The following is a 24,669-nucleotide window of genomic DNA, read 5'->3' as shown; positions in this document are numbered from 1 at the left end:
GAGAATGGTTCTGGCCGATGTAGCCAGAAAATTTAGTATGCATTTTTATGAAGCCAGGTAAGAGTTAGGCATGGTTGAGGTGATCCTTAAACAGAAAACAGCATTGAACTTTTATACACGTCTTTTTTCTCTGTTATTGTATAATGAATCGTTTTCCTTTGGTCAACTAGTGACTGTATGCTGTAATTTGTTTTCCTAATTTGAAGGTGATAAAATCTCGTTTGCCCTATTGTAATATGAAAAATAAGATTTCATTACCTCAAATTGGCAAAAAAAAATTTACAATAAATTGATAGTGAACTAAAAAATAAAAAAATTCTAATTTAAATTAAAAAATTTATGCAAATTATACAAGCAAAGACAGTAAATATTTTATTAATTTATAAAAAAATATTTTGTATGATCGAAATAAAAGACATCGATAAATTTAGTCGATGCAACTCACTCCCGCGTATTTCTAGTTCTTTTCTAGGGGAATACTCTTTTCTTAACTCTCCTAACGACAAAAAAAGGTACTATAACGTGTTTTAAATTTTACGACTGCACATATGCCACAACGATAAAATGACGTAAAATTGTGGCTCTAATTTTCCAAACTCTCTGTGATTGAGACTATCAGCAACCTTCTTTAAAATTAACGATACGATTTGGTTAATATAATATTATATACATAAAACAATCTTTTCATTCATTCGTAATATAACTATGAATCAATGGGCTACTATTAAACGTTAAATATAGTAAAAGTTATGTTAAAAGGTTATACACATAACTGACCGAGGAAGGGTATTTAATCCGTTTTCTTTTCTGTTATAACATATAATTAAATTATTTTTAAGATACTTAGTATAAGTTCATCGTTTGTTCTTTTACAGAATAAATTGAGTAGTCTAACCATGGATTCATATGTAAGTTGTATAAAAATTCGTGGGATGCCAATTCTTCCTCCTCTTGTAAGTAAACTTTTTGAACTAAATTAATTATTTCTGTTAAGTAAATTCAATATTCATAGATTAGTAAAAAAGTTAATTGCTGAATATCGAACATTAAATTAAAAGAATTTTCAATACAAATAATAATATATATCTTAAGCTTTATATTTACTAAATATTTTTTTTTAATTTAAACTTTAAATAATACAAAGTGAAACATTAATTATAGATGACTGATAACCTGCGTGCAGAAATGAAATATTATAAGCAGTTGGCTTTAGCAGTTGAAGAAAAATTATCAAGATTAGAATTAGAAACAAACCAAAAAGATGAAGAAGAAATTGATAATTCTTCTTCTTATGAGCATGAAACCATGAGTGAGAAAAAGTCAATGACATTAAGCCGGCAAGAAAGTCTTTTAAGCTCAGGAATAGAAAGTCCCGATCATTTATCAAAAATATCTAATGATAAAATAAATTTTGAAGTACTCGAAAATAAATCAAAAGTAACATCGGAAGATGCAACTTTCCCAAAAAACACAGATGTCCACATATATTCGAATACACTAGACTTATCAAGAACTGATGCATTAGAAACAATATCTGGAATAGGTAAACCTCAAGTGCCCAATAGTTTGAATATTATTCCAATAACAGTAGAAACTCCAACAACAAACAAAAAGAAATCTTCATCGGAAATAGAAGAATCTGAAGAAGAAGCCCCAAAATTAATCAGACAGGGTTCTTATACATTAGAAACACCAAGTTCAATGTTATTGGCTTACATAGAACAGTCTGAATACAGTAGTGGGCTTACATCATCAATAAATGATGAAAAAGTAAAAGAATTTAATTCAATTGAAATTCAGCCGGAATTGAGAAATTTGGAGAAACAAAAAGAATTTTTAATAAAAAAAAATAATACAAATAATGCCAATAAACGGAGAAGTAGTATATCAGGAAATGAAAATAAGTATCGAGAAAATAATAAAGCTTTCGAAACAACTGATAAACAATTAGTAGGAGAAATACATCAAGTTGCTCGATCGATGGATTGCATTCAAACGATGTTATCAAAAGAATACATTTGTGGAATGACAAATTTCAAAAGAAATTGTTCTAATAGAAGATCAAAAGATAATGGTCATACTGTAAATAAGAATAATATGTGTAAAACTACTGATAACGCATCAATCTCTCATTTACCTAATAAACTTGGAGGATCTTTAGGATCATTAAGTTATGAAAAGTCTCCAAATAAATGTGACGACAATAATAGAATGACTAAAAGTTTTGAAACTTCGTTTCCTGATAGTTATAATAAAGAGAATGTTAATAAAATTAAATCAATAACTTCTGATAAATTAATGTACGTGTTTAAAGAAATTCAAAAAACTCATCAACGACAAATGGCTGATTTAATGGCCCGACAACAACGTGAACAAATAATACTACAGCAAGAATTTGAAAAACAGCAATTAGTACTTCTCGAACAATTAGAAAAATCTTTTCCAGGAGTTTCTATGCCATCTATTGTTAATAAATACGTAAGATCACCAGTATATGATAACAATCAACATAAATATTCAAAAAATTCAGTTTCACTGCCAAAATCACGTCAAAATCATTCGGATGGCGAATCAAGCATATTCAATGGTAGCTCTTTTGAATCTGAAGGAAGTATTTCTATTAATTGTGTATCAACTAGAGATACTTCTTTTTCCGAAAAAGTTAATAGTGAAAAAAAGAAATCTAGTGTTAGTCGGCAACTTTTTTGTGAAGAAACACAACATCATCGTAACCTTATCATTAATGGTTCTGCTTACAATGAAAAACATGTACGCTCAAATTATTTATTTTAAAATTGATTCAAATCTTTTATTTGATTAATAATCTAATATTTTTCATAGATCAAAGCGGCCACAATTATCAATGCTTACGCTCGAGGTTATTTAGTAAGAAGACTTATGAAAACTGAACGTGTTATGACATTAAAAAATACTTATAAAGAGGCATTACATTGTATGTTAAAGCTTCATGTTGATGCACCTTGGGAATTGCCTGAGTTAAATTTTCATAAACGTTTACAACATCAAGTGAGTACTCATTTTATTGAAAATATAATTTTATACATTCAATATTAATTAATTATGTAATTAATAGTGTGATGCAGCATCAATTAATATTGTTGAATTATTTGCGCAAAGTCCTGCTAATAGAATGGAAATTATTTTCCACGATAGACAAATTAAAAAATGTCGTCAAGAAAGACCATCATCTACAAGATCTACTTACTCATTTGCAACACAACGAACTTTAGCAAGGAAAAAATTTAAAGAGTACGATTTTCGCTATTTAGTTTCTTCCTCAATATCGTAATTTATTATTATTTTATCTTTAACTTAAAATAATATTTAGATTAGGAATAGCTCAATTACCGGTAGCTGCAAAAAATAATTACAGTGCAAGAACAAGGTGTCAAACATGGACATCTAATTCACGAGAAAAACGTTCTCCTGCATTAATTAGTAAGTAAATTATTAATTTTGTGAATTTTTAATTATCTTCTATTTAACTATTATTCAAAATTATAACTATTTTTGTAATTATTCAAAAATAATTACAGATCAAGGAATAAAACGAAGCACAAGTGCAGGTGCTGTCCGTAAGCCATGGCGATAACGAGATTGTGTGCCTTAGTATTAAATAATATCTAAGTCATACAACCATAAGTACAAACTTTTATACTAATTTATTTAATGAAAATGTAAATAAAACTCACCTAGTGCCTGAAATATTACGTTTTAAAAATATTCAATAAGTATTTATCTATAAACGCTTACTCTAATTAATGTTGATGAATTATAAAGTATAATTATTTAATTTGCTTGTGTAATTTTGAATTCATCTATTGTCAATTTTTTACTACAAAAAAAAATTATTTCTGTGATAATCTAAACATGGCTGGGATTTCATGATATCATTCATATTATACAAAATAATTTCATTATAATATTCAATATTATACTTCATGCTTTATTCAAGATTTTAAAGTTTGATATTTGATTCTATATAAACGTTTCAACGTTGAATTTAATATAAATCAATATATTAATTGCGCCCATTAATATTGTATAGAAGAATTGATAATTTTCTGCAACAATAATAATAGTGATAATGGAAAAAAAATAATTATTTAAAATTGCATATTTAGTATAATTAACCAAAATTTAATAATATAAATCATAGAATTAAATATGATAATTTAATTTAATTAATATAATTGTACGTAAATATTAATAAAAATTTTCAAGTACAAAGTACATTAACTAAACAAATGTGCGGTCGAAAAGTGGTTGTGACAGGACTAGGAATTGTTTCTCCTTTAGGAACAGGTGTAAAACATGCTTGGAAGGCTTTAATAAATGGAAAAAGCGCTGTAAAAAAACTAAATACATCAGAATATAAAAATTTACCATGTAGAGTAGGTAGGTTATTTTTATCTATTACTTAGATTAGGTTAGATAGGTTAGAAAAAAAATTTTTAAATAAATAAAAAATGTAATAAATTTTGATTTATTAAATAAAATAGCTGCCCTTGTACCAAAAGGCAATGGACCTGGAGAAATAAATCTTAATACTATATTTTCAAAAAGTGAACTTAGATCTATGTGTGTAGCAACTGCATATGCTTTAGTTGCTGCTGAAGAAGCTTTAAGTGATGCTGAATGGAAGCCTATCAATGAAGAAGATAAAAGAAATACTGGAGTTGCTGTGGGAATTGGAATGATCGATTTAATTGATGTTTGTTCCACGTACGAAACTCTAAATAAAAGTTATAGTAAAGTCAGTCCTTATTTTATTCCAAGGATTTTAACAAATATGGCAGCTGGTCAGATAAGTATTAAATATGGATTTAGAGGACCTAATCATGCTGTTTCTACTGCCTGTGCTACTGGAGTTCATGCTATAGGTACAAAAAGTAATTCATTTATTAATAACAATAAAATTTTTATTTATTTATTATTTTTTTTTTAAAGGTGATGCTTTTCGTTTCATCAAAGGTGGAGTAGCTAATGTGATGGTTTGTGGTGGTGCAGAAGCTTGTATCAGCCCATTAGCCATTGCTGCTTTTTGTAGATTAAGAGCTTTAAATACTATGAAAAATGATACTCCTGAAGAAGCTTCTAGACCTTTTGACAAAGATCGAAATGGTTTCGTAATGGGTGAAGGTTCTGCTATTTTAGTTCTTGAAGAACTTCAACATGCATTAAATAGAAATGCTAATATTTATGCAGAAATTTTAGGATATGGGCTATCTGGTGACGCTACTCATTTAACTTCTCCTAGTGATGATGGAGTGGGAGCTATTTTAGCAATGGACCGGGCTATCAAAGATGCTGCAATTGATCTTCGTGATATATCTTATATCAATGCTCATGCTACCTCCACTTTACTTGGAGATGCAATAGAACTTAAGGCTATAGAAACTCTTTTTGGAGTTCATAGTGAAAATGTTGTAGTTTCAAGCACTAAAGGAGCTCACGGCCATCTTCTCGGATCAGCCGGAAATCTTGAAACTGTCTTTACTATTCTTGCAATTAATAATTCATTAATACCTCCTACAATTAATCTCAATAATCTTGATTATCTAGGTAAACTTCAAATAATTGCTAATAAAGCTAAAAAATGGTCTGTGTCTTCTAAAAAAGTTGCTTTGAAAAATGCCTTTGGTTTTGGTGGAACAAATGCTTCATTATGTTTAGCAGAGTTCGTAACATAATTGATACAAATATTTTTTATAACTTATTGTATTATTTTTAATGAATAAAAAGCCATTATTAATGTTCACAAGGTTTTTAATTTAAATACTTAAATTATATTTAAATAAAATAAAACAATTACTTAAAATCAATGAATGCATGGACAGTTGGAATGCATTATTTTCTTATACCATTGATACAACGGATTGATAATTTTTTTGATAGCTGATTTTTGATAATACAATTGTAAATCTATAAAAAGATATTTCATTAATATTTAAAAATTAATGGTAGTATAATTAGAATATCAAATAAATGATTCTGAATAAATGAAATACATAAATTACGATACTGAACATTTTGAAAATAAAAGTTGTTATTTTTATATTATATAAAATCTTGAATTTTTTTTTTCCCCACAAAATTTTACCAAATGTTTGATATTTATATACTTGCATAATTTGTATGTAGATGAAAACCTACTGATTTTGATAAATTAAATTATGTAACATAACTACATTTTAATTTAACTTTTTCTGAGAATTGTTAATTTCCTGATTCATTCAAACAAGTTATTTCTTAATAAAATCAATTCCAATAAAAATTTTTTAATTAGAATAACCCATTGTTAGTGTGCATCATAACATCAATTAAATTTTGTCACTTTTTTATTTGTTTCCTTATGATTTAATAAATAACGGAAATACAACAAATCAAACGATAAAATAAATTTGATGATTCATCATAAATTTAAAGTACTTATTGTGGAATGCTACAAGATTTGTAATGACTGCAAAGTATTGCAAAACGTTCCCTGAGGTTTTGTCGAAGCTGTAGTCGTTTTTCTCGTAATTGGCACATTTGAGCTTTGAAGTTTCGTACTTCTTCCGCTGAGATGTAGTATTCGGTATTTTCATTTTCGGATAAACGTGAGTCCTGAAAAACGTTTAAATAAGTTGATTGATTTTTTACATTTTTTTTATTAAAAAAAAAAAAAAGAAAAATTACAAACAAATTAGATAACGTGTAATTTAATCATTTCAAAACTCTGAAATTACCTCTAACATTTGAGTAAGCGTTAAGCCATGTTCTCTTAATAATGTAATGCCCAACATGGAATGATCTGGCTTTTCAAAAAATCTATTATCCGGGCATTCACCTTCATGACTACAATATCCTTCACTACATGCAACTTCTGATCCTTCTGGAGTACTAGGAACAGATGAACTGCTGGCATTATGTTCCGATAAATAACCATAGTCTTGAAATAATGGCTGATTTAAATCACGATTCAAATCTATTTGATTAATTACACCAACTTCTGAACTTTTATCTATCTTTTCTAAATACCATTCACTATCTTTTTTTATTTTAACTGAGTGATCACAAAACTTTTCACAGCATAAACACAATTCACGATTAATTTCTTTGACAATTTTAGACTTTTTGGGACTACTGGCTTTTTCAAGAATTATTTTTGGTTTATTTAAAACTTCTTTAATATTTGCCGTCTTCAAAGATGGTTGAGATGGCTTTCTCACTAATTTCTTATTTCGACTAAGAGGTGATTGGGGTAACTGCAGTGATATTTTAACTATTGGTGAAGTTTCATTTATTTTTGGTTTCTGTGAACAATCTGGACAACCGCAAGTTGATTGTTCTTTTTTTATCGGATCCACAATTTGGAGCTATAAATTTAAAAAATGATCAAATAGTATTATTAAATTATTAAATTAAAAAGTAAATTAAAAAATTAATTCTTACTGTATGTCGATCATCACTATTAGTAGTTGGTTTAGGTTTTACATAACGACTATCATCACTAATATTTTTTTTTTCTTCCGACCCCTAGAAAATAATTATTTCAAATAATATTAATAGTCTACAAAAGTTCTTCAAATGTCAATAATTATTTTTAAAAAATTTCTACCTCACAATTATTTTCTTTTTCTTCAATATTTTCATATTTACGTTCCTTCTTTTTTTTTCTTTTAAGACGTAATTTTTCTCGCCGTTGTTTTTTAATAATTTCTTCCCGAGTAAATTCTTCATATAAAAGTTCTAATTGCGTAATTCCCTGTTTTGTTTCAACAGCTATTTGAAAGTTTCTAAATAATGTTTCAATTGCTACAGCAGCAAAGACTTGACAAATTGTTTCTTCTTCTCTTAAACGGCGATGAATACGATAAAGTCGATCAGTCACACATATTCCAAGACATGTTAGAACTTCTTCTTGAGCTATTTCTAACGTTTTTGCATGACGTTCCCTAAAATTTATGTAAAGAAAAATACTCTAGATTTAACTCAATTTTAAGAAAAAGATAAGTTATTTTTTAATTAGGTTTTAAAGTAAAATTACCTTCCAATAATTTCGGGCTGTGCACGATCAATTAAAGAACTAATATAATCTGTATTCGTTGGTAAATGAACATGACGTTCTGGTATACATCGTTTGATACCTGCATATAAAGCTGGAACATATCCCTTCTCTTTCATGGGTTCTGATTCAGACGTAAGAAGTGTTGAGGCCAATAATACCTTTGTACGACACTCTCCACAAAATCGATGTTTACGTAAATAAATATCTAATGCACTTTCTAAAGTATCTGTCTCAACAAGTGTTACTTCTTGACGACAAGATGTTTTCATAACATCCCATGCTTCTTTCCATGCATTTAAAGGTGGTCTCATTCGTTGAACTTCCAGAGAATGTAAGGCACATCGACGTGATTTTTTATTACGAGTTTGACGTTCTAAAAGACTATTTAGTCGTGCACTAAAAAATGTAATTATTTCTTTAATAAACATGTTAGAAAATAAATGAAAAACTACTATCACTTTATTTATAAATTATTGGTATTGTATAAGTTATTAGTAAATAACAAAAAATTACCTATGACCTTGCAGAATAGTACAAAGTAATTTTGGTTGTGCTAAAGTTTCTTCTTCAATAGTAACCATCCCTTCTGGAGTAACGATTAATGGATCGAGAGCTTGGTGTTCTGATCCCATGAGATCATAAAATAATCTTTCTACACTAATATTATATCATCTAATTAGTCGGATAATAATTATCTCAATTCATTTTAAATATGTTTATAGAATTATTATTATTATTATTATTAGTAGAATTTAATAGTTGAAAATATTGCTATTATCAATTACCTTCTTCTACACCCAACGCAAGGCACAGCCTGTCCGAGAATAGATAATATATCTTTATTAGTAGCTTTAAAAGATGCCTTAACTTCATCTTTCGTTAGAACGTTCAATTTTTTTATAAATTCATCGAGTGGTTTTCCTCTAGCTAAAGGATTTTCATTAATATATCCTAAATTATTTAAATCCATGATCATCTAGATATTATAAAACAGATAATTTGTATAAGTTTTAAATAGAATATTGACAATTATATTTGTTCATAAAAGAAAAATTTAGAAATTGAAAAATTTATCTACCATCTATAAATGAATTAAATAGTTTGTGAATATAGTATTTATAATATTATAATAAAAAATGATTAGCAATAAAGAAACAAATAAAATTAATCTACTAGATATACATACAGTTATATTTTGACATTTGTTGTAGACAATTCAAATTCAATAGTGAAACAACATAAAATATATTGTATTTAACTTTTCATTTACAGATAAATTATTTTTACTACTGAACAAATAAAAAAATTATTTCTACGCCAATGTAATAAAATTAATGAAAGGTTATGTTATTAGTGAATTTTTCAATTTCAAAGTATTTATTTTCATTTACTTGATAGCAACATTTTCCAAATTTTATAACACTTTTTTTTTAATTAAATAAATCATGAAGATACTTACTGTAAGATTATCGTCAACAATTAATGGCATTTGTCGTCGTAATAAATCGACCGGCTGGTCACACCGCCAAATATCGACTAGTTTGGCCATAATTCTACAATTCACTTACTTATATTATCAACAATAATTATTTAACAATAATGGTTATAATGTGTTACTCTAATATCTTAACTTAAAATTGATCTGATAATTTTTTTATATTATGAGAAAACAAGTAGAACAGTTTTACACATCTGCCATTTGCAACGATACTTCTCTTCCACTTCCGCCTTGTTTAATTTCTTACCTCCCACTCTTTTCATAGATGTGTTAACTCTACATTTGATTGAATATTTAATAATTACTTTGATGAAATTAAATTCAGATATTTTACTAGCTATTTTAATAGACTAGTTTATTCATTATCTTTCTTCATTTTATTTTTTTAATCAATTTATTTCTAAAGGTGATTAAAAATTTTAAGTAGTACAATCATTTTTTATATTAAATTTTAATTAAATAGTTTGAATTATGAATATTCATTACATACATAATTATTCATTTCATTACATACATTTTTTGAATAAATTTAAAATAATATTTTATTCGAGTTTAAATTAAAACTTTATTTAAAAAATATTGTATTATTAATTTTGCCATAATCTAAGTACTTTATCTTTGCCTCCTGATACCACTCTTAATCCATCAGGAGACCAATCTACCGCATAAATTTCATCAGCATGTCCAGGAAGATCTTGAGCAAGTTTCTTAGTTTTCATACTCCATACTTTAAGAGTTGAATCCGCACTACCACTAACAAGTAACCGAGAATCTGCACTCCAAGCTATCGAATAAACTGCTTGAACATGACCCCGCAATGATGTAATAAATTTTCCTGACTTTGCTTCCCACAGTTTAATAGACTTATCGAAAGACGCTGAGGCTATTATACGTCCATCTGGAGAGAATTTAACATCATTGATTAGCTGTTGGTGACCTGTCATCCTTGCTAAAATTAACAAGAAATGATTATTTTCTTTAAAAAAGTTTTCTTTTTGAATGAATTCAATACAAATTATAATGCAACTAAAAATAAATATACCAATTGGTTTTTTTTCTTTTTCGGGTCTCCAAAGATAAAGAGTAAAATCGTCTGATCCAGAAACTAATATTTCTTCACCGACGGCTTCATAGCGTTTTAATGCACGTTCTGTAAGACTTTTTAAATCTGTTTTCATCTCTCCAATTTCAAATGGACCAGTTCGAAGAACGTAATCTACATTTAATGCTAAAGTATTAACCCAATGAGCATGTCCTTCAAGAATTCTGCATAAAATGCCCTACGATTGGAGAAAAAATTAAATAAGTCAAAAATATGAACAATACTATTTAAAATAATACTTTCAAATTTTATCTTACGTCTTCTGCTCTCCAGACTCTTATCGTTCTATCCTGAGAACCAGAATAAATTAATCCACTTCCTCCCCATCGAACACAAGTAACACTTTTAGTATGTCCTGCAAGAACACGAGTTGTCTGTCCAAGTACTGTATCCCAGATTCTTAAATCACTATCTTTAGAGGCGCTAACCAAGAATTTACAGACTCCAGAATTACGATGATACGGTTCCCAACTTAATGCTGTTATCCACATTTTGTGTCCAGTCATAACTTTTCCTAGTATTATTTCAATTAAAAGATTTGTTAACGATCGATTATAAAAAAGTATTTAAATAGTAAAAAAAAGATAACTCATTTTACCAACTTGTTTTCCGGTAATTGGATCCCATTGAATAATTGATCCATTTTTACAAGCAGATACCAATTTCGTACCACATGGAGACCAAGATATGCATAATACCCAATGTTTATGCCCTGTGCAAGTATATTGAGGAGTTTGTGTGTAAATATCCCAAAATCTAACAGTTGTGTCTCCTGAACCACTTGCTAAATTTTGTCCATTAGGAGAAAATGCTACAGAAATTACTGCTTCTTTATGTCCTAAATAATTGTAAATTTCAATTAAAAATTTTATTTAACTACGTATAAATCAAGTGTATTAATTACCCTCAATGGATCCTGTACACCTCGTGACCGCTCGTACTTTAAAAACAGCTTGTGGTTGATAAATAATGTCAATTACATTTTCGCTAATCGAAAAACGTTCAGTTAAATTTTCTTCTAAAGTTCCAGTTACCTCAACATCATTAATATAAAATGCTAAAGGAATAGGATCATCTTGTTGAAGTAATGCATTGCAAATAGCTTGAAGTTTATCCGTCGTAATATCTAGAGGTAAATCTAATAACCCCCCAGGCAAAATATCTCCTGTATCTGATTTAAATCGAGATAAAACTCTTTTTGATTCACCCTCATATTCTGACTTTAATTTATTTTCTTTTTCATTATTTCTTTTATTCATTTTGATCAATTATAATTTAGTTAATTAAAATTCACATGTAGTTTGTATTTGAAATTTGAAGGTTAGGACAATCAATTTCCTGAAAATACAGATAAATAAATAAATGTATGTATATCAGTATTTTTAAAACAAGAAAACTGAAAAGTATAATATTTACCACGTATATTTATAAGTTAAATATGAAGGAAAATGTTTAAATTCACATATTTATTCATCGTTACAAAAGCACGTGTTCACCGTAAGTTAAACAACTGAAACAAATCTCATGAATGAATTTGACCATAATATTTTTCATTAAATAGATGGAGTTAACCTATTCATCATTATTTTTAACTAAAAATTAAAATTTTAGTATATTCTTAAGATAGCATTATTTAAATTGAGATTTTTTGCATATTTAATAATAATAATAATAATAATAATAATAATAATAATAATAATAATTATTATTATTATTATTATTATTATTATTATTATTTATCTTGCGATTCGTCAGAGGTGTCTGGCCAGGGATCCAAGGGCTCCGACCCACCTGAAGCCTGACCAGACAGAATTATCAGACACCCGACTCCCTCAGGTTTATTATTATATTTGCATATATTATAATTATATACGGAAAGCAAGTACTTTTCGATTAATTTTCAGTATAGAAAAGAATATTCTCTCAATGAACTTTACACAAAATTTAAATTTAAGCGCTTCAATTGAATTTAATTAATAATTTTATTTAAATTGTTTGGTTTTTACTATGTAATCGAATTATATAATTCAATATTAAAACTCCGATTGACAATTTAAACTTAATTTATGGATAAGTACAGACTATAAGAAGTAAATCTAATAAAGAAATATAAGAAATCAAGAGTAATAAACTTTCGTTGAAATTTCTGAATTATTTGATTAACCAAATTATAGGTATTTGTAATAATTAAAAAATATTTTTTTAATTTATTTAATATTTTATTATTTTGAAGAGATTTTGTACACGTATAAAATAAAATCCATTTATATGATACCAATTTTATTGGCAACATCTAGAGCATCATAATCGCGAGCTAGACGTACGTACGCTTTCTTCTTCCCATCAGGTCTAATTAATGTATTCACCTTTGCAACATCAATATCATATAATTTTTTAACTGAAGCTTTAATATGGTATTTATTAGCTCGAGTATGAACAATAAAGACCAACGTGTTATTGTCTTCAATCTTTTTCATAGCTGCTTCAGTCGTTAATGGATACTTGATAATATTGTAAGCATCCATTCTGTAAAAAAGAAACAAGTAAATAATTTCTAATAAGTTTTATATCTCATATTAAATTAAATGATTTCAACTTACCGGTTTCGATTTGCAACGGATTTACGCGGATACTTAGGATTTCTGGGTGGTTTGAACGTCTTTGGACGATGAAAATGGACAGACGTTCGTATTTTACGTACTCTGGATCCGTGAACACCTTTTAAGACCTATCAAAAACATTATTTAATTAATTATATTTTCTCTTTAGATAAGATAAATTCATTTATTTTTGTTATTTAAATTTAAGATTTTTAACCTTCTTTTGAGTTTTAAGAGCCTTTTGAATAGGTGCAGTTTTGCCTCCTTTAGAAGTTTTCTTCGTAGTTGGAGCATTTTTGACCACCTTAGGTTTAGCCGTTACTGGTTTTGGTGTTGGTTTACTTGCAGGCTTAGTTGCGGCGGGTTTCGTAGTTGTAGGTTTAACTACAGGAGGTTTTTTCAATGTTGAGGCTGCAGGTTTGGTTACCTTTGATGTTGATGCAGTAGTTGCAGCAGTTTTTTTTTCTGATTTCTTCTCAGTTTTTTTTTCAGTAGTTTTAGTACCTAATAATGTTCAAAATGATATATATATATATATATAGATTAGAGTCACATAATTAACTAGTATTATTAATCATATTTAATGATAATTTTTCAATTATTATTGTTATTTGAGATTGGAATAACCACATGGCCACGAAATAATTGTAATATCCTTTAAAACACATAACCTAAGATACACATTGGGCGCAAAATTTTTGATGACAATATATATTTTTCATTCAATTCAAACTTTTATCGCCTTATATGTATAAATATAATGAAAAATATTCATTTTTTCACCTGATTTCTCAGTAGGCTTTGGTTTCGGAGCCATTTTGTAGGAAAAGATCGAACAATCAACCGGAACTCAAGTTTAGATCTTTTTAGAGACCATTTTGAGAACAACGTGAATCATTGAAAGATTTTTTTGTCAATGCCATCTTTACCAACAGTAGATAATTTACTTAATTTATTCATTTATCCCCACCGCGAAACTTGAAAACACACCTGCCGCAGCGACGAATGTTTTTATTTTAATTTGGTCGATACAAAGCTAAAAAATTCATTCCATATAATTCAACAATAACTACACAACAAGATTTTTTTCATAGTATTTCAATTATCAGTAAAATTATGCTTGAAACAAGATCGGCAATATTTAAAATGCTTCAGCCTTCTGCTCATGAGGAAAGACGCGTAAGTTTAATCTATTTATTATAATATTATTTATATATTAAATTTGTTATTTATAAAATAGTATTTTTCAAATGAAAATAGCATGTTTATTTTTAAAATATTTTCAGATTTGTAAATGGCCACCACCATACTCCACTAATATGACACCATATAAAGATCGTGATTTTAATCTTTCAGTTCGTAAATCATCTTCTTCAGTATCTAGTACGCCAAGAATGGCCAAAGTGATCGTTTTAGGTGATTTAGCTGTTGGAAAAACATCATTAGTTAATAGATTCTGCCATAAAATTTATAATAATAATTACAAACCCACCATTGGAGTTGATTTTGAGGTTGAACGATTTGATATACTTGGAGTTCCATTCAATCTACAAATGTAAGTATATCTAATTCAAAATAATGAACCGTTGATTTTATTTAGTTTTGATAATTTTAAATGTTTTCGAAATTTAATCCAAGTACAATTATAATAGTTTTTCTATTTCTTGTTTGTTTGCGAATAAAAATTTCATGTCAACTAAAAAACATAAACCAATACATTCCGCATAACGTTTATTCCTTGTATAATATCAATAAACATATTACATAAATTATTATTCAACTCAACTAAAATATTAATTAGTTTTAAAAAATACAAAAAACAATTTAACATTTATTTCTTTTTTATTTTATCATTATGAGTGAGTATATAAAATAATCATTTGGCTAGTCAATATCATCTGATATTAATAATAATGATAAATTATAATTAAATAAGTATTAATTTTACTTGAAGTAACAAGTTACCGTACTATGAATGAAAATATCATAATAAATGAATAATAATTATTTTACACTTTATTAGTTGGGATACTGCAGGCCAAGAGCGTTTCAAAGCCATTGCAGCTTCCTATTATAGAGGAGCAAATGTGATCATGATAATTTTTGATCTAGGAAGTTTATTATCTTTATCACATTGCCAGCAATGGTTGAATGAAGCTAGTCATAGTAATAATGACGGTTATTATATTTTTCTGGTTGGTACAAAAAGAGATTTAATGGTGAGTATTTTTTAATCGATATAAAGTTGAAAAATATTTATAAGATAATGATGATAATTATTATTACTATCTATAATTATCGGATAACTTTTAATGATAAATATTTTTTTGTAGTCCAACCAGTCTTATGCAATTATAGAGAAAAAGGTAACAACAGTAGCGGAATCTTTGAAAGCCGAATATTGGGCAGTATCTGCAAAAACGGGTGATGGAGTTTTTGAATTATTTACACGAGTCGCTGCTTTATCATTTAATGCAGCAATGTTGAGAGAATTAGTTTCAACAAAAGTTGAATTTACAACTATAGGATCTGATGTATTTAGTAAGTTTTTGTATATCATCAATTAAGATAGATAAATGATTTTTTTCGAAGTTGATTCATAAGAGATTAAAAAATTAACTAATTTAAATTGTTATTTTTATGATGTATGTAAGAGGATGATAATATTTTTATTTTTTCAGCATTGAAGCACTCTTCAGCAACAAGTAAAAACTATACTGAAAAAAAAGAAAAAAAGAGAATTAAATGGCCAATCTGTAATGTAATATTATAAAATAAAAAAAAAATAATTTTATTTTTTCATAAACTTTAGATTACTTTTCAAATAATCATTATTTTGTATAGGTATGATAAATAAAATGAATTCAGGTTATTTCATGGATAATGTATTTTAGAAAATGTTTTTTCCTAACATGACATTACAATCTCACAAGGATATACATCAGAGATAATTCTTCCCCTCCTTAGAATATTCTACGTCGGTAAAATCTAAAACGTGTCTCAAATGCCAGTCGGTTTTCATTCGTGGTTACGGGAAGGTGTAGTTAGTCACTCAAATGACCGATAGTCTGAAAAATCAGCTGTAATATTTTGATGAAAATCCAATTTATTTTCATTCAAGACTCAAAGTTTGTAAGAAAGACACTTGTTGAACTCTAAATTATTCGAGTGTTTTGTAAATTACAGAAGTAGAAGTAAATATAAATTCTGTCTAGCGACTGCGCGTAAGTTAGCATTATTGGAGGGGGTTTGTCAGCATCACTAAAAAGAAACGAGTAAAAAGAGATAGAATAAGAATAAAAGATAAAGCAAAAGACGTGGAGAGTCAAGGATCGTTTTAAAGTCATATCACATGGTCACGTATTCGATCGATGATCCACCAGCTTAAAGATCGCCTAATACAACTGTTTTTCTGGCGTTCAGTCATTGACTCTTTTACCTAAAAAATTTAAATATTTCTTTTTAATTTTAAGGTGAGTTTACGACGTTTAAATTTTCTCTTATGAAGAAACTTATATCATTACTAACTAGCATGTTTTGGAATTTTAATCCTTCATTTGTTAACATGTATGAACAAGTGTATAAGTTTCTATTTAAGTAAATCACATGTAAGAGATCTCTGGTGATAGTTTCATGTCAGATTTGACCTGAATTTTCAATCTTTTTCGCTATTAATTTACATTATTTAAAATAATAATTATTCTATTACCCTTCACTATCTACTTAAATTTAACTACTTTTTTTAAAATGTTATTTAAACTTTTATTGTACATTAATAAGAAAATAAACTTTTACTTTATGAATAATAAAATATTAAGATATCAATTACATTAATTTTTTATTTCAACAATTAGCAAATTTTTATAAGTGTCCAGTATGGAAGTCAATACAATTTCCCTTAATTAAATGATCAAAAATAATTCAATATCCACATTTTAAAATTTTTATAATGTAGATATCCGATTATATTATATTAAACATAAAAATAAAACACAATGATTTTTATCATTCATTGGAATGCTTCAGTGATATTAAATCAAAAATTTAATTCAATTATTCAATAATTATTCAAATCATGCATTTAAAATTGAAGTTTAAAATCAAAAAATTTTATTGACTATTTTATGTGGGACAATTACACAAACCCAAATTTAGATAATCGTAAAAATGGTTAAAAAAAGTGATCAAAATGCGTTTATTTTAATATTGGAATATTTTTTTAATTGCAATTATCATCCAAAAATTAAATATAATTTGTTTTCAGTCAAAAATATTAATATGCTCACCAGAAACTCATTATTTTTTTATGAATAAATCTATCAGTATTTTGAATTCTTTATCAAATTTTTCTTTTCAAATAATTTAATTTCTAAATCCAGTTTGTATTCCGTTGATCATATTCTGACAAAATTTCAAATTGGAATCACAGTATTTATCAACGTGATTCAAATTATTTCTTGATTCATTGCTTCTATTTGATTTCTCTGGATATTTTTTTTCAGTAACGATCATGCTCTCCACATAATCTCGATCATTTTTTGCCCCTTTTGAATATTTCGGTAGAGTCATCATTGTTATGTTAGTTGATTATCAAAGTTCTTTAAATTTATGTTCCAACTGAAATAAAAAGAAAATTTTTATCAATAATAAATGATTTGTATTGAAAATTTTCAAGTGCACAACTTTAATTTTAAATTATCCGATCTTTATAGTGGAACAAATAAAAGTTGTATTATTAAATCACCTGAATGTTTGAAAGAAAATAAAAATTAAATGAATTGTAATTTTTAAAAATAATTTTGAATTTTCGATGGATAAATGAACAAATAATTTTGTTTGTCAAATAACATTAAAAAAAAAACAATAGAAGTCGTTTGTTGATTGTCATTTCTTGGTCACTCTGTGAATATTACATATTAAGTTAAATAAATTTAAAATACTGACCATGAACTTTGAATTTTAAAAAATTTTGTAATCATAGGATTTATCTCTTTCATTTTCCAATAAGATATTTGAGCTTTAAAAATTCACTTGGTCTTTTAATTTTCAACGAAATACGTCATTAAAGTGCAATTTCAATGATTCGTTAATTTATGAGCTAAATGTCATGAGTTCGTAACGAACATTCATATTAAGTAGTCTACGTGCTAGAATACAATTAGAGTTAGATATTTAATGGAAAATAAGAATGATTGCATTTATTAAAACACACACATTTAGATACTTAATAAAAGCATATTTTAGTTAACATTTATAAAATATTCAAAGTCATTTTTTCTTCAATTTTTAAATACATACTTTTCATTCTTTCAATCATTTAGAAATTAATGTTTTTTTTTGCGTTCATGCCATACATGCGCGAAGCAATGTGACGTTTTTAACATTACTTCATAGGCATTGATGATATAATAATTATCCATGTTATTACAAATATAAAAAATAAATAAGTCATATACGAGTGTGACCCTGGAAATTTATATCAATAGCCTCTCTATATTTGATATTAATTAATAATATTATCAATAATAACAAAAACAATATCATTAACAAAATTTGGAGTTTTTTTTTTAATTTTTTTTTTTTTTAAATAATAGTTTAAACTCATTCGAGTATTCGTTGATAAACAGTTATTATCAAATTTTTAGTTATTTTATGAATGAAACAGGAATGGATATATTTTATAATTGAATTAACGAATAAATATGAATAAAATGTGTTTTACCGAATTTCATAATGATGAACTGTTAGAGTTCTAATGGCCTGATAACAATAACTTCTCATCAATAGAAAGAAATACATCAAATTTTAAAAGTTACAATCACGCGTCATTCGAATGTCTTACATTTGATGACTCGTCGGTTTTCCACTACCAAAGTTACATACACCTTTTATACATGCTTTAAGACCAGTTAAGAGTGTAGCCAAAGTCCGCAGTGTCGAAGCAGGATCCGGAAAACCGCTAGTTCTCGGTCTGGTCTTGTGGTGAATGCGTCAGTGGATTTTGTGTTGCATTTCGATCGACACTTATTCAAAATCACTATCACGCCAAATATTTTTCATCCTTTCTTATTTAAACTTTCTATTCTTAATAGTAAACATCAGAAGATGGACTTGCCGGTGAGTAATAACAATTTTCAAAACTTATATTGATTAATCGATCAAGTCATTAAGTGTTTAGAAAATTGATAACATAATTAATGCAAGAAGGAGAAAGCTTGTCAGTGAAATTTTACACTTCTTATTTCATTCACTTTATAATTCTAATACTCTTTTTTATACATAAATATTATTTTGCCAGTTTTCAATTTAATATTAATAATAATCATAATAGTGATGAGTAAAACAAACGAAATCAAATTATGAGATATTGAAAAAAAGTGTATATTTATATGATAATTTTCTTTCATTCACAAATTCTAAATTGTCTACGTGACACGAGATCAGCAAAGCACTTTACACTGGTAGAATTACTTGCAAGTCAGTTTGACGCACTTCCATTACGAAATATCTCGCATAAATCCCATCGTTTATTATTAAACATTTAGTTAATAAATTAAATATCTCATCATCAATTTACAACTCTTTCATTTTATTAACACATTGATCTACCTAATGATGAATATAACCTTGAACTACCGTCTGCATTTATTAATTTACATGATTTTGTAATTATTTATGCAGTCTGTTGACTTCAATATTCTGCATATAGATTTGAAACCATATTTTATGTTGATTCCTAAACAAAAATATGTACGTTATTTCAGTGACTAAAATATCAGAGTTTTTACTTTTGCATTCTCATTTGTTTAACAATGTTTTATTATACAATTGTTAGGTAATGACGTTTTGCTTTATATTTGAGAAGTGGCTGTTCAAAAGGTCCTATTTACATGATAAACAAATTTTATAGGAAACAATAAAAAATATTTAAATTGTTTAATGAAATATAATAATAATTGTTATTATTGTATTTAACGCAGATTAGGCTAATTGATATACATGTATCTTTTATTAAAACATTACATTAACGTTACATTTTATTAATTTTAAAAAATAAAAATTTTTTTTTTCTAGAGGGAAATAGGACCTTATAAACAGACACTCCTCATTTACATATGGATAATGATAATTTTTGTTTTTCCCACTTAAATAAATAGGTTTTCATTGGTCAAATAAAATAAAATAAACAATTAAAGTAATATATATATATATATTTTAATTAATTTGTCAGAAATTGTTCTACCTTAATAATAACTCTAATAATGTCCAACAATACTAATAATGTATCATTTATTTTTATCGATATTCATTAAACAATTACGATTACTATATTCAAACGTAGTAAATATTTATTAAGTTAAGTTTAATATATCGTTGGATAATATATTGAAATTTTTTTGGTAAAAAATGTGTGGAAAAGAAATTTTCTAAATATTTTATTGAAAACTTTCTAGTGGCGATAATTAATAAAATTGAGTGAAAGTTAACTTAGTATATTGAATTCGTACTATCTTACGTGATTTACAACGTAAGCATTAAAGATTTCTTGTTCCAAGATTATATTTAAATGCGTAATCGAATGAATTCTAGACAGCTGAAGCGTCTCAACCAAAGGCCGTAAGGATGACAAATCCACCAGTGTTAGATGGAGAAGAAAAACCCGAGTTAGCTGAATCTTTTACATCTGTCAGCTCCTTAGATGTTCTATTACTATGTGGTCTTCTTGTGTTTGCACTTTGGTATTTAATAAGAAAAAATCAACGAACGGAAAATGTTCCTGCAGCTAAATCATATTCTATACAGTAAGTTTTTGTTTGTAATAACAATTTTATCGTAATTATCATCTACTTTTAAATTATTATAATATTTTTACAGGCCTACTACATATACGGTAACAACGCCAACAGAAAATTCCTTTATAAAAAAATTAAAAACCTCTGGTCGTAGTCTAGTAGTTTTTTATGGAAGTCAGACTGGAACTGCTGAAGAATTTGCTGGGCGATTGGCTAAAGAAGGTGTTAGATACAAGATGAAAGGAATGGTAGCTGATCCTGAGGAATGCGATATGGAGGAATTAATCAATCTGAAGACGATACCAAATAGCCTTGCAGTATTTTGTTTAGCTACTTACGGTGAAGGAGATCCAACTGATAATGCAATGGAGTTTGTGGATTGGCTAAAAAATGGAGACGGAGATTTAAATGGCCTCAATTATTCTGTAAATATTATATTTTATTTATTTTAGTGGATATTTAAATTTTTCAATGAATTTAATAGACAACTATATGAATAAATTTGATAAAACATTCAAATTATACCATCACCAACTTCGTTTTTCTCCACCTATTGGCAACATGTATAACTAAATATTTTTATAGAACTCAACCTCAATTGAGTATCTGAAACACATGTTGTAATCATTTTAATGTAATTACCATTACATGATCATATCGCTCAAGTGTAGTTGAGTATTGTATAAATTAAATTCAATCACTGACGTCGTTATTATTCAAAATATGACTGTCATTAATATATTTGTTAGTTTTGTATCAATTAATATTGATGATTTATTCAAGTGTATTTTACAAAAATCTATCCATGCGGTGTTTACGTGATTCGAAAATTAACCGTAGTTGCAAACTAATTTATTAAAGTATCATGAACAATAATCATCATGAAATAAAGTTACAATGAATGTTAAATTAAATACATTCAGCCAAGTCATGCGTATTTCAATCAAACAGATTCATACAAGCGCTATTTTACGGCGATTATCAAAACTAGTTTTTCCTCATAATGTATGTTTAAAATGTCATTTTGTTCATTCAATAGTTAAAATGTTTTATCATAATATCAATATTTATAAAAGTAATTTTCAATTATTCATCAAAAAATACTAAACTGTTAAAGTTGTTTTAATTTATATTCTAATTATCATAGAAATTACATCATTGATGTTAACTTATATCTATCCGTATTTCAAAAATATTTCTTTAATTATACTCCTCTTAACTAGTAAGTAAAAAATGATTTTGCTTTTTTCTTTTAATTTTAGGTTTTTGGATTGGGTAATAAAACATATGAACATTACAATGAGGTTGCTATTTACGTTGATCATAGGTTGGAGCAACTAGGAGCTACACGTGTTTTTGAACTTGGTTTAGGAGATGATGATGCAAAGTAAGAAACTTTTTTGTAATATGTATATCAATTATTAGTTTTTCTTTAATAATTACATAAATCCATTAAATATTAAATATAAAATAAATTATTTTTTTTTTTTTTTTACATAGTATTGAAGATGATTTTATCACATGGAAAGATAAATTTTGGCCAACAGTTTGTGATTTTTTTGGTATTGAAGGAGCTGGAGAAGATGTTAGTATTAGACAATATAAACTTACCGAACACGTGGATATGCCTATTGATCGAATCTATACTGGCGAAATTGCTCGACTTCATTCCTTACAGAATCAAAGAGCGTAAGATTTTTTATACTCGTATATATTGTTATGCAAAATAATATTAAAAATTATCACGTTTAATGATTTTAATTTTAAAAAAATACATTTTTTAAATATTAAATCCTCTTTAATTAAACTAATTCGTTATTGAATGAATATAACATTTTGACATCAAATATTCAAGTGCTTATATGGTTGTTATAATCTTACAATTTTTTCTCAAGTGTTATGGATATTTTTAAACTATGTTACGGATATCCTGCATGATAACTATTTGTATAATTATTAAAACTAAAGCATTATAATAACACAAAAAAAAAACGTTTTTAATCTATTTTATTAGATTTTCATTTTACATAATTTTGATATTATTTTTTATTTTTCGTTTTCTTTTGTAGACCTTTTGACGCTAAAAATCCTTTCTTGGCTCCAGTCAAAGTTAATCGAGAACTTCATGGACCATCGTCCGATCGATCTTGTATGCATATTGAATTTGATATAGAAGGATCAAGGATGCGTTATGACGCTGGAGATCATGTAGCGGTTTATCCAGTTAATAACAGCACTTTAGTAAACAAAATAGGTGAAATTTGTGGTGTTGATCTCGATATTGTATTTACTTTAACTAATACTGATGAAGAATCAACGAAAAAACATCCATTTCCATGTCCTTGTACATACAGAACTGCTTTGACCCACTATCTTGATATCACCAGCAATCCACGAACTCACGTATTGAAAGAATTAGCTGAATACTGTAGTGATCCTGCTGATAAAGAAAAGTTAAAATTAATGGCATCGACATCTGCTGAAGGGAAAGCTCTATTCCATCAATGGATCACCGTTGAAAATAGGAATATTGTTCATATCCTTGAAGATATACCAAGTCTCAAACCCGCTCTAGATCATCTCTGTGAACTTCTTCCACGTCTTCAATGTCGTTATTACTCAATTTCCTCTTCTCCAAAACTTCACCCAACATCAATACACATCACTGCTGTTGTTGTTGAATACAAAACTCCAACTGGAAGAATAAATCAAGGTGTAACAACTACGTGGTTAAAACAAAAGCACCCTACAAATCCTCCAAGTTATGTACCAATATACGTTAGAAAATCTCAATTTAGATTACCAATACGCACAACTACTCCAATTATTATGGTTGGTCCTGGGACTGGAATTGCTCCATTTCGTGGATTTATTCAAGAACGTGATTTTGCACGCAGAGAGGGTAAAGAAGTCGGTGATACCATTTTATATTTTGGATGTAGAAGAAGTGAAGAAGATTATCTATATCGCGAAGAACTTGAAGAATATGTTAAAAATGGCACTTTAATTTTACATACTGCTTTTAGTAGAGAACAAGAAAAAAAAGTTTATGTCACACATTTGCTAGAAAAGAACATGGAAGAAATTTGGAATGTTATTGGTGATAAACATGGTCATGTTTATATTTGTGGGTAAGTTTAATCTTCAACATTATCTTTTATATCATTATAGAAAATATCATTAATAATTTATCATTGGAAAAAAAATTATTTTGTTTTTTATTTGCAAATTGTTAATTATGTAATTTTAGAGATGCTCGTAATATGGCAAGAGATGTGCACAATATTTTACTCAAAGTCGTTCAAGAAAAAGGAAAAATGACCGAAATGCAAGCAGCTGATTATATAAAGAAAATGGAATCGCAGAAACGTTATTCAACAGATGTCTGGAGTTGAACTCATTTCGATATCTTTAGATGATGTATAAAAACAGTTAGAGTGCGATAATTCTTCAAGCACCATTATACTCTGTGATTAATTAATAAAGAGTTGGTATTATCGTACAATAATGATAATAATAGAGTTTTTAAATGGAGGCGATGTTATATAAATATATATCAATTATGTATAATATATAAATACGTCCATACACCAAATTAACTG

General features: G+C 27.3%; 6 protein-coding genes across 12 annotated transcripts; 3 read left to right on the top strand and 3 right to left on the bottom strand.

Moving 5' to 3' along the window:
• The first annotated feature begins 534 nt into the window (after nt 1-534).
• Nucleotides 535-3,793, top strand: Cp110 (Centriolar coiled coil protein 110kDa). Its single transcript, XM_035090353.1, has 7 exons — nt 535-786; nt 876-953; nt 1,162-2,769; nt 2,842-3,027; nt 3,095-3,270; nt 3,350-3,459; nt 3,558-3,793. Exons 2-7 carry the CDS (start codon nt 897-899, stop codon nt 3,611-3,613), a joined length of 2,193 nt encoding a protein of 730 aa, XP_034946244.1. The 5' UTR covers nt 535-786; nt 876-896; the 3' UTR covers nt 3,614-3,793.
• Nucleotides 3,794-4,146: 353 nt separating this feature from the next.
• LOC118071297 (3-oxoacyl-[acyl-carrier-protein] synthase, mitochondrial) lies at nt 4,147-5,779 on the top strand. 3 transcript variants are annotated; one of them, XM_035090369.1, is made up of 4 exons: nt 4,147-4,419; nt 4,524-4,904; nt 4,972-5,163; nt 5,239-5,779. In XM_035090369.1, exons 1-4 carry the CDS (start codon nt 4,269-4,271, stop codon nt 5,712-5,714), a joined length of 1,200 nt encoding a protein of 399 aa, XP_034946260.1. In that variant the 5' UTR covers nt 4,147-4,268; the 3' UTR covers nt 5,715-5,779. The 3 variants fall into 3 exon arrangements, with proteins under 3 accessions (XP_034946260.1, XP_034946261.1, XP_034946259.1); XM_035090370.1 differs by having other exon boundaries at nt 4,629-4,904; nt 4,972-5,779; XM_035090368.1 differs by having other exon boundaries at nt 4,972-5,779.
• Nucleotides 5,780-6,119: 340 nt separating this feature from the next.
• On the bottom strand, nt 6,120-9,790 carry LOC118071279 (gametogenetin-binding protein 2-like). Its single transcript, XM_035090339.1, has 8 exons — nt 9,534-9,790; nt 8,860-9,050; nt 8,588-8,731; nt 8,054-8,470; nt 7,625-7,961; nt 7,459-7,542; nt 6,753-7,382; nt 6,120-6,630 (listed from the first exon to the last, which is right to left on the bottom strand). The coding sequence occupies exons 1-8, from the start codon at nt 9,621-9,623 to the stop codon at nt 6,454-6,456; spliced, it is 2,070 nt and encodes a 689-aa protein (XP_034946230.1). The 5' UTR covers nt 9,624-9,790; the 3' UTR covers nt 6,120-6,453.
• A 316-nt stretch (nt 9,791-10,106) lies between these two features.
• Nucleotides 10,107-12,237, bottom strand: Nle (notchless). The gene is made up of 6 exons (XM_035090348.1): nt 12,091-12,237; nt 11,579-12,012; nt 11,273-11,512; nt 10,932-11,188; nt 10,615-10,852; nt 10,107-10,521 (listed from the first exon to the last, which is right to left on the bottom strand). The coding sequence occupies exons 2-6, from the start codon at nt 11,931-11,933 to the stop codon at nt 10,160-10,162; spliced, it is 1,452 nt and encodes a 483-aa protein (XP_034946239.1). The 5' UTR covers nt 11,934-12,012; nt 12,091-12,237; the 3' UTR covers nt 10,107-10,159.
• Nucleotides 12,238-12,871: 634 nt separating this feature from the next.
• On the bottom strand, nt 12,872-14,157 carry RpL23A (ribosomal protein L23A). Its single transcript, XM_035090349.1, has 4 exons — nt 14,058-14,157; nt 13,492-13,778; nt 13,275-13,402; nt 12,872-13,200 (listed from the first exon to the last, which is right to left on the bottom strand). Exons 1-4 carry the CDS (start codon nt 14,089-14,091, stop codon nt 12,939-12,941), a joined length of 711 nt encoding a protein of 236 aa, XP_034946240.1. The 5' UTR covers nt 14,092-14,157; the 3' UTR covers nt 12,872-12,938.
• Nucleotides 14,158-14,318: 161 nt separating this feature from the next.
• Cpr (Cytochrome P450 reductase) lies at nt 14,319-24,601 on the top strand. Of its 5 annotated transcripts, XM_035090347.1 has the most exons (10): nt 14,319-14,453; nt 14,561-14,829; nt 15,298-15,493; nt 15,608-15,815; nt 20,869-21,076; nt 21,150-21,492; nt 22,330-22,454; nt 22,568-22,756; nt 23,137-24,198; nt 24,318-24,601. In XM_035090347.1, the coding sequence occupies exons 1-10, from the start codon at nt 14,391-14,393 to the stop codon at nt 24,460-24,462; spliced, it is 2,808 nt and encodes a 935-aa protein (XP_034946238.1). In that variant the 5' UTR covers nt 14,319-14,390; the 3' UTR covers nt 24,463-24,601. The 5 variants fall into 5 exon arrangements, with proteins under 5 accessions (XP_034946238.1, XP_034946235.1, XP_034946236.1 ...); XM_035090345.1 differs by lacking the exons at nt 14,319-14,453; nt 14,561-14,829; nt 15,298-15,493; nt 15,608-15,815 and adding exons at nt 16,291-16,406; nt 16,490-16,747 and having other exon boundaries at nt 20,865-21,076; XM_035090344.1 differs by lacking the exons at nt 14,319-14,453; nt 14,561-14,829; nt 15,298-15,493; nt 15,608-15,815 and adding an exon at nt 16,286-16,747 and having other exon boundaries at nt 20,865-21,076.
• The last annotated feature ends 68 nt before the right edge of the window (nt 24,602-24,669 follow it).

This window comes from Chelonus insularis, unplaced genomic scaffold (assembly GCF_013357705.1).
Source record: "Chelonus insularis isolate UGA/USDA-ARS -01 unplaced genomic scaffold, ASM1335770v1 contig_76_pilon, whole genome shotgun sequence".
NCBI classification, from domain to species: domain Eukaryota; kingdom Metazoa; phylum Arthropoda; class Insecta; order Hymenoptera; family Braconidae; genus Chelonus; species Chelonus insularis.
Note: the sequence above shows the minus strand (reverse complement) of the source record. Positions and strands in the feature narration are given on the sequence as shown.

Coding starts and splice junctions, on each gene's coding strand:
- Cp110 (XM_035090353.1), top strand. CDS start 897: ATGGATTCATATGTAAGTTGTATAAAAATTCGTGGGATGCCAATTCTT. Junction 3,028..3,094: donor ATAAACGTTTACAACATCAA/GTGAGTACTCAT, acceptor TGTAATTAATAG/TGTGATGCAGCATCAATTAA. Junction 3,460..3,557: donor ACGTTCTCCTGCATTAATTA/GTAAGTAAATTA, acceptor AAATAATTACAG/ATCAAGGAATAAAACGAAGC.
- LOC118071297 (XM_035090368.1), top strand. CDS start 4,269: ATGTGCGGTCGAAAAGTGGTTGTGACAGGACTAGGAATTGTTTCTCCT. Junction 4,420..4,523: donor AAATTTACCATGTAGAGTAG/GTAGGTTATTTT, acceptor TAAATAAAATAG/CTGCCCTTGTACCAAAAGGC. Junction 4,905..4,971: donor TACTGGAGTTCATGCTATAG/GTACAAAAAGTA, acceptor TTTTTTTTAAAG/GTGATGCTTTTCGTTTCATC.
- LOC118071279 (XM_035090339.1), bottom strand. CDS start 9,623: ATGGCCAAACTAGTCGATATTTGGCGGTGTGACCAGCCGGTCGATTTA. Junction 9,051..9,533: donor TTGTTGACGATAATCTTACA/GTAAGTATCTTC, acceptor TATAATATCTAG/ATGATCATGGATTTAAATAA. Junction 7,962..8,053: donor CAGCCCGAAATTATTGGAAG/GTAATTTTACTT, acceptor CATAAATTTTAG/GGAACGTCATGCAAAAACGT.
- Nle (XM_035090348.1), bottom strand. CDS start 11,933: ATGAATAAAAGAAATAATGAAAAAGAAAATAAATTAAAGTCAGAATAT. Junction 11,513..11,578: donor GTGTACAGGATCCATTGAGG/GTAATTAATACA, acceptor ACAATTATTTAG/GACATAAAGAAGCAGTAATT. Junction 10,853..10,931: donor GAGTCTGGAGAGCAGAAGAC/GTAAGATAAAAT, acceptor CTCCAATCGTAG/GGCATTTTATGCAGAATTCT.
- RpL23A (XM_035090349.1), bottom strand. CDS start 14,091: ATGGCTCCGAAACCAAAGCCTACTGAGAAATCAG. Junction 13,779..14,057: donor AAAGCCTACTGAGAAATCAG/GTGAAAAAATGA, acceptor GAACATTATTAG/GTACTAAAACTACTGAAAAA. Junction 13,403..13,491: donor CTCTTAAAACTCAAAAGAAG/GTTAAAAATCTT, acceptor TGTTTTTGATAG/GTCTTAAAAGGTGTTCACGG.
- Cpr (XM_035090347.1), top strand. CDS start 14,391: ATGCTTGAAACAAGATCGGCAATATTTAAAATGCTTCAGCCTTCTGCT. Junction 21,493..22,329: donor TAAATGGCCTCAATTATTCT/GTAAATATTATA, acceptor TTTTAATTTTAG/GTTTTTGGATTGGGTAATAA. Junction 22,757..23,136: donor TCCTTACAGAATCAAAGAGC/GTAAGATTTTTT, acceptor TTTCTTTTGTAG/ACCTTTTGACGCTAAAAATC.